Source organism: Gekko japonicus, unplaced genomic scaffold, assembly GCF_001447785.1.
Source record: "Gekko japonicus isolate JY-2015 unplaced genomic scaffold, Gekko_japonicus_V1.1 scaffold1498, whole genome shotgun sequence".
NCBI classification, from domain to species: domain Eukaryota; kingdom Metazoa; phylum Chordata; class Lepidosauria; order Squamata; family Gekkonidae; genus Gekko; species Gekko japonicus.
In genome coordinates, this window is record NW_015176494.1 from 414,973 (window position 1) to 423,065 (window position 8,093).

Here is an 8,093-nt window from a genome sequence, read left to right on the forward strand (position 1 = left end):
GGACCCACAAGAGAAGAAGGTGATGGAGGCAGATCAGAAAAAGCTGCAAATGTTTGAAAGCAAGTGGCAGTGCACAGGGCAAGAGGGAAGCAGGACAGGTGAAATGATGGAGGGGAATGAAGTGAAACGGGGGAGAGCAAGAAAAGGCAAAAAAGGGGGGGAGGTAGTTACAGTGCAATGCTAAACACCCTTCTACATCCATTGAAGTCAATGGGCTTCAGAGGTTACATGTCTGCTTAAAGTGCATTAGTAAACATCCCAGTTCCCTCCACATATGTGCATGCATGCAAACTGACCTGGAGAGGCCAAAATCAGATACTTTGATGGTGCCTTGTCCGTGCACCAAACAGTTGCGAGCAGCCTGTTGACAGAAAAACAGTGAGGCTTTCAGGGGAGCAGCATTACAGACCCACAGGGCAGAGTCGACCCTGCCCTGTCACCACCACCTCCAGGCCCCCGCAAGAGAAAAGAAATTCAGCGACTCAGGGAACTGACTGATTCCTGTCCGCTTCTGCAGTAAATCAACTGCCGTGGTCATGTCCCTTTTAGGAACAGCCATTTTAGGCATCCTTTGCATCTCTTGTCAGGTGGAATACTTGCAGGTGAACTGAATGCCTCCTTCCTGCATTGTGCAGGGGGTTGGACTAGATGACCCTGGAGGTCCCTTCCAACTCTATGATTCTGTGAGCTGAAAAAACTGGATGTCAGCCAGCTGTGGCACCAATGGCAGGTTCTGGGCCAAGCCTTGATATAAACGATCTATGCACCACAAACAGCATTAAAATCTATAAAAACTGCTATATCATAGGCAGTTGTGAATTTTTGGAGGTTCCCTAATCGTATGGTATAGTTATTTTAACATGATCCTTTATGTTAAAAAGCTTGTCCTTTAGTTTCACTTTTAACTTGTCTTGTTGGTTGCCATGTCCCTTCCTGAGCCAATCAGAACTTGAGGCACAACTCCCTCCAAATCCCCTGACACCTAGTTTCCTGTGCATAGTCTTTTTTTTGCAGGGGCGTGGAGAAGCATTCATGCAGGTAAGTTCCCACTTGGAACCCAACACAAGCGTGCCGCCTCATTGAGAACAAGGCCACGACTGTCTCAAGCCATTGTCCCAAAGGCTTTACCAGGTCTCTGTGCAGGAACTGCTTGGATTCCAAGTACTCCATGGCTTCGCAGACGTCCTTGCACATCTCTAGAAATTCAGTGCTCTGGAAAGACCGGCGAGTGTCCCTCAGGTAGGCCAAGAGGCAGCCTAAGGCCAAGTACTCCGTGACGATCATGATGGGTCGTTCCTTGGTGCAGACCCCAAAGAGCTGCACTAGCTTCTCATGGGAGAGGTTCCTGAAGAATACAAATGAGAATTTTATACTATAAAAGGTGATGAAGCTGTAGGCATAAAACACTGGCGCTCCCAAACAGGGGCCTCTGACAGTGGGACCCAAATACCTACCTCTTTGCACAACCCTGGTAGGTTGTCAGAGGGGCAGACTGCTGCCCTGCCCTGGATAGCCCAGGTAAGCCCAATCTCGTGAGATCTCAGAAGATGAGCAGGGTCGACCCTGGCAAGGACTTGGATGGGAGACCTCCTTGGAATACCGGAGGCGGGAGGCGGGGGCAGGCTTTATTCAGCCACCTCTCTGACTATCCTCCAGACCCCCAGTAAGGGTCAGTCACCAGAGGTTGCCATGACTTCCGGGTGCACACACTGTCAGTCATCAGAGGTCGCCATGACTTCTAGGTGCACACACACTCACATGCACACACGTGCACATATGAAAAATACACACACACAAAAAGAAAAGAGATGCAGACTGCTGGCCTGATTTCTGCTGCACTTCAGTGCCACTACTGCGAATGGCCAATGATGGTATTGGTATCAGCCTATGGACCAACAAGGTTCTGCCCCAGCCTGTAGCCACAGGGGGCATTTGGGGGCAATGCCCCCCAGGGACTAGCGCTGCCCCCCAGACAAAAATTCCCCCCAAACCCTGGGAAAATTTGAAAAACATTTATTAAAAATGGTTTTTTTAAAAAATGTAAGATACTGGTGGGTGTTCCAAAATGACTCTATACACAGTGAGAGAAGCTTCAGTCTCCTTTTCTTTTTTCCATGCCAAAAAAACAGGTTTCTAAAAATTCAATAAAATAAAGTAAAATAAAATTGCAAAATAGAGTCGAAGATTCCTCCCCCCCCCCCCAGCTTACACAGAAAAGCAGCCCGGAAACGAGTCTCTCCAACCAAACTAGAGGAGGACTAGAGGTCACAGTGGAGCCGGAGCTGCTTCTGCTGCTGCTGCTGCAAGAGGAGCAGCAGGTACAGCCAGGGTGCCCCTCCTGATTTCCCCATACCCCACCAACCAAATTTTTCTGGATATGCCCTGTCCTCAAAAGCTTCTGACTGTGATTTGGCTCCTCAGTCTGAATGACTTCTTGTCCAGGGCAGAGATAAATTGCTCACGTAACTACCGGAAGCTACACAATTGCTTCCTGTCTGCTTTCTTCTTGGCTCAGCTACCTGCCTGGCTGGTAGGGTGCAGTAAAAAGAAGCTCTCAAGACTAAAGCTTTAGATTCATAGCAAAAGAGAGGCTTTGAAATTCAGGGATGGGCAGGCAAAGCCAGGAGGGACAACAAGAAGACTCCAGACCAAAGTTTGATGTGAACTTGAAGGGACTAAACTTTACCACCCCTGTCTTTCTTCTACTACTTTCTGTAACAGAAGAACTTCATACTACTTCATATCTACATAGTGTTTTAGGGGGTTCAACAAACTTCCCACGGATCATCTTGTTGTAAACCTTATGAAGACCCTGCAAACTGGATCTTCCCCATATTATTTCCCCCACATTTCAGGTGGGCAGGATGACTTACAAAGCATGCAGGTTGCCTAAGGCCACCTAATGAATTCCGGGCAGATGCAAGATTTGAATCAGAGACGTTGTCTTTCTCTTAGCCATTCTGCTACATTAGGTACACTCGTTTTTCCTCAGGTAAGGTTGCTTTCTCCATTCTGGCCCATCTCTACAAGCAAGCACTGATAAAACTTATCTGCCCAGCAAGGGCTGTCTTACTACCTGTTCAGGACTGAATTGAGACCTGGGTTTCCTAGTTTGGTGTAGTGGTTAAGTGTGCAGACTCTAATCTGGGAGTACCAGGTTTGATTCCCCACTCCTCCACTTGCACCTGGCTGGATGACCTTGGGCAAGCCGTAGTTCTGATAAGAGCTGTTCTCAAAAAAGAGCAGTTTCTGTCAAGAGCTCTCTCGGCCCATCTACCTCACAGGGTGTCTGTTGTGGGGAGGGGAAGGGAAAGGAGTTTGTAAGCCGCTCTGAGACACCTTTGGGTAGTGAAGGGCGGGGTATACATCCAAACTCTTCTTCTTCTTCTTGCCAATGCTGATTTCTCCACGCCTACTACCTCTCTGCATATCTCACCTAAAGCCAATCACGCCTGCTGTTGTCATTTGCCTGCTATTGTCATTCGGCATCTGAAATCATTCCACTCTCCAAGACAGAAGGACAGATGGACTCACATTCTAGCTGTATTTGAAGAAGTGAGCAGTGACTCATGAAAGTTCATCCCCTGCCACAGATGTTGTTAGTCTTGAAGGTGCTACTGGACTCTTGCTCTTTTCTACTGCTACAGACAGACTTAACACGGTCGGCTACCCAATCTTGATCTGTCTGTTCAGGGTTAGCAAATATTCTTACTCATCGGATCTTCCTGAGAATTATTTGGAGAGTCTGGTGTGCCATTGTTGGGGTTGCTTGCTCTTGCCATAAGGGACAGACCCCAAAGGGGGGGAAAGAATCAGGGACCACTCACATCATGACTTTGGCCTCGTCGATGAACGCATCCTCTGACATGCAGCCTTCCTTGATCATCTTGATAGCCACATCGTACTGGCCTTTCCACTTCCCGTGCTTCACCACTCCAAACTGCCCTGTTCCCAGCTCCTTCAGGAACGTCAGGTCCTTCGGCTCAATCTCCCAGGCACCTAGAACCGACAAAGGGGTTGGGGGGGTTGGGAGACCACATCAGGGGACAGGGACGGCCATGTGAGTCTTCCCCATTTCCTGTGTCCTGGGGCAAGTGCCAATCCCATGCCCAGCTTCCACTGCAGGGAAGAAAGAGCGGGAGATCTACCCAAAACGAAGGAATCTCTGCTATTACCGTATCCAAGTCCTGCTGTGGAAGGAGCAATTTTTTGTTTGGATGAAACAGGATACTTCAGTCTGGAAATAAGCCCTGTTGTGTACCAAAGCAAACAAAACCGCATTTACAAAACCGCATTTGATACAGAAATCACCCAGTGAGTCAATGCAAAGCTTCTGTCTACAGAGCTCCTTATATACCCCAAGCTAGAAGCATCAATGTCAGATTCAGTGCCAAGATAGCCAAACCTGTGACTAGTTTAAACAATGCACATTGAGAAAATGCACATAATTAACTCTCCGTTTTTATGTACTATATGGTGCAATTTTTACAACTTCACATAATTTATTCAGGTTTTGTTGTTCATGGAGAGGGGTAAAGAGCTACATAGGGCACTGAAGCTCTCCCCCCACCCCCCTGCTGGAAACGATCAACCTCCTGGAGGTTTCTGCAGATTTTGCTCACACACTGAAGTATATTTGCATAGCCGTAAGGGCTAGAAACTTTTCTTTTTAAATGTTAAGGTGAGGTTTCCGGGAAGCAGCACCCAATACCTGATGTGTCCACAAAATTGCAGCATACATACAATCCTGATGTATGTGACCCAATTTATACCTGTTCCAGAACCGAGGGTAATACTTTACCTAGACAGTATCACTCCAAGCTTCAGGAAGGACTCTGTAGATTTCAAAATCACTCCATGAAAATGCTCCATGCATATAGAAAATTGGCATGCCAGAGAGAGGGCTAGGCTGATTTTTGTTCTCCCTGTCATGCTAGATTTCTACATGCAAGGGGAGGGTTGATTTTTGGCAGAGGGAACATTCATGCCTGCCCTCCTTCTCCTGCAGCCTGAAGTGGTGCAGCCCAGGAAAAGCATTACCATTTGAATCTGCTGATATTTTCAAAAACTCCCTGCCACCCTTAAAGGTTTTGGATTCCAGCCATCCTTGCTCTCATTCTGGACAGCAGCCATTCATTCAGCCACACTTTTCACTTTGCCACACCAGTTTCCCATTTGTATTTGAATGGCATGGACTAGGCCCTCTCAAGTCAACCAGAATGTATCCCATCATACTGATTTAAGGAATTCCTGTCCCAACGTATGCTATAAATAATACACAACTGGTTATAGTACCTTCTTGGTCTTTGCCAGCTGCCGGTACCCGCTTCCCCCTCCCTCTTTTCATCACAGCATTCAGCAGTTATCTTTGCCCCGAACCTGTTTTTCCTCACCAGCTGAGTTGTGTTGATGATAGTTGATGAGTTCTGGAATGGTGTCGAAGAGATGCTTCTCTGCCAGAAAGTACTGGTTCTGGGGCGTGGAGCACACGACGTAATGGCGGATCGTCCCCTGGGGTTCCCTGTCCAGTGAATCAAAGACTGGTGATAGAAGAGAGCACTGGGAAGACAAGAGTGCCCAGTGGTATTATGGCAGAACTTCTGCATAAAGACCGGGCACTCCGTGTGCAAGGGGGGGGCAGTGTGAGGAGATGGTCTCAGACCACCTATCTTGGGCAGCTGTCACACCTGAGAAAACTAGGGGTGTCTCGAGATGGCTTTTTGATCTGGGTGGCCGCACTGCATAGTTAGCTTATGGAACTCACTGCCACAGGATGTAGCAGTGGCGACAAGCTTCCAGAAGTCTTTAAAAAGAGTTTAGGGAAGTTAAATAAAGGCAGGACCAGCAGTGATTATTAGCCAATGATGGTTCCTTTGGGGCCTCTACCTTCAGAGGTTTGAATGCCAGTTTTCTGGGGACATCTCTGGGGGAGGCTTTGGACTCTGTGTACCTACTATGGGCATTTGTAGGAAACTGGACTAGATGGACCACTGGTCTGACTCAGCAGGCCTCTTCGTAGGTTCTTATTGGAGGAGGATTCAAAGGAAGGCCAGCTCAGTAGTTTTTGGACAAGGACTGAATCAGGAGTCAGATACCACCACCTGGTCAGTAACTGGGAAAACTGGAATGTTGGCAGAGGTTGAAACTGATAAATGAAGCAGACATTGACCGAATCTGCATATTCATATTGAAGTAGTTTTGCTTTGCTGTGACGCTGTCTTCCTTTGGATCGGTATGAAAGTGGCTTCCAGCCCACACACAAAAAAAGCGGGAGCCGTAAACTGAAGAAGACAGGAAAGGATAATAAGGCTACTGGAAGAAGCCAGAACGGAAGCCACAACAGCTACGTGATTTGCTTTCAAAACTGTTCTGGGGTCCTGAGCTGCTCTGCAGGTTGGCCTTTCCTGAGGACTAGTGGGCTGCAGGGTCTCCCCCATTTCCCCCTCAACAGGCCGCACTTACCCTGCCGACTTGGCAAAAACAGAGACAGTGTATTTTCCTGTCTTGCTCACGGAATCCCGGACAATGAAACCTCCATCTTTGCCCTGGAATGTAAGAGCAGAGGACACCACTAACATTTCACGGGAAGTGGCTTTGTAGGAAAGCAAGACATGAGCTCCAGCTAGATCAGATCGATCCTGCTGCCAGGGTCTGCGCAAGGAATGTGCTTCCAAGCTTCAGTGCTGCATACAAGTCCTTCCTATGACTTTGCCAAAAGTCACTTGGGGTGTCCTGTTTGTATCATCTCTGACAAAATTTTATTGCAATTTTTTATAAAAATTAAAGATTTACCTTTTTAAAAGCTAACAAACCCAATTATCTCCCTAAGCCATTTTGTTGAATTTAGAGAGGGTTGCCCAACTGGCCCTAGAGGAAAATGTCCTGTCCCTTAATGAGTGGAAGTGGGCAGCAGACACTTTTCATGGCATAGAGATAAATAGCACCTTAATGGTAAATAATATAGAACCATAGAGTTCAAAGGGACCTCCAGGGCCATCTAGTCCAACCCCCCTGCGCAGTGCAGGAAATTCACAAATACCTCCCCCTCCACACCCACAGTGACCACTGTTCCATGCCCAGAAAATGACAAAAAAAACCCTCCAGGATCTCTGGCCAAAGTGGCCTGGAGAAAAATTGCTTCCTGACCCCAAAGTGGCAATCAGCATTTCCCTGGGCATGTAAGAAAGGGCCACGAGAACTAAGCACTGAGGCAACCCTTCCTGCCCTCCCTCTCAGGATCCGCCTGAGTTCACAGAATCAGCATGGCTGTCAGATGGCCATCTAGCCTCTGTTTGAAAACCTCCAAAGAAGGAGAAGCTCACCACCTCTGGAGGAAACCTGTTCCACGGAGGAACTGCTCTGTCAGGAAGTTCTTCCTAATGTTTAGGCGAAAATTCTTCTGATTGAATTTCAACCCATTGGTTCTGATCTGACCTTCTGGGGCAACAGAAAACAACTCCATACCATCCGCTATATGACAGCCCTTCAAGCACTTGAAGATGGTTATCATATCACCTCTCAGTTGTTTCCTCTCCAGGCTAAGCATACCCAGCTCCTTCAACCTTTCTTCATATGACTTGGTCTCCAGAACCCTCACCATCTTCGTTGCCCTCTCCTGGACACGTCCCAGCTTGTCTATATCCTTCTTAAATTGTGGTGCCCAAAACTGAACACAATACTCTAGGTGAGGTCTAACCAGCGCAGAGTAAAACAATACCATCTCTTCACATGATCGGGACACTATACTTCTGTTGATACAGCCCAAAATCACATTTGCCTTTTTAGCAACCACATCACACTGCTGACTCATGTTCAGTGTATGGTCTCCTAAGACCCCTAGATCCTTTTCACACATACTACTGCCAAGACAAGTCTCCCCCAACCTATAGTTCACATTTGATTTTTCCTACCTAAATGCAGAACTTTACATTTTATGCCCATTGAAATTCATTTTGTTTTAGCCCAGTTTTCCAGCCTGTCAAGATCATCCTGTATCCTGACTCTGTCTTCTACTGCATTTGCTACCCCTCCCAATTTAGTATCATCTGCAAATTTAATAAGCATTCCCTCTTATGCCATTAAGCCTCTCTTAA

At 47.3% G+C, this 8,093-nt stretch overlaps 1 protein-coding gene across 1 annotated transcript in view; it reads right to left on the reverse strand.

Moving 5' to 3' along the window:
- BTK (Bruton tyrosine kinase) overlaps nt 1-8,093 on the reverse strand; it is a 32,382-nt gene that overhangs the window by 7,235 nt on the left and 17,054 nt on the right. Inside the window, 7 exon segments of the mRNA XM_015427286.1 lie at nt 297-361; nt 1,129-1,345; nt 3,828-3,999; nt 4,176-4,250; nt 5,394-5,521; nt 6,463-6,592; nt 7,713-7,720. Coding sequence (XP_015282772.1) covers nt 297-361; nt 1,129-1,345; nt 3,828-3,999; nt 4,176-4,250; nt 5,394-5,521; nt 6,463-6,592; nt 7,713-7,720 — 795 coding nt within the window.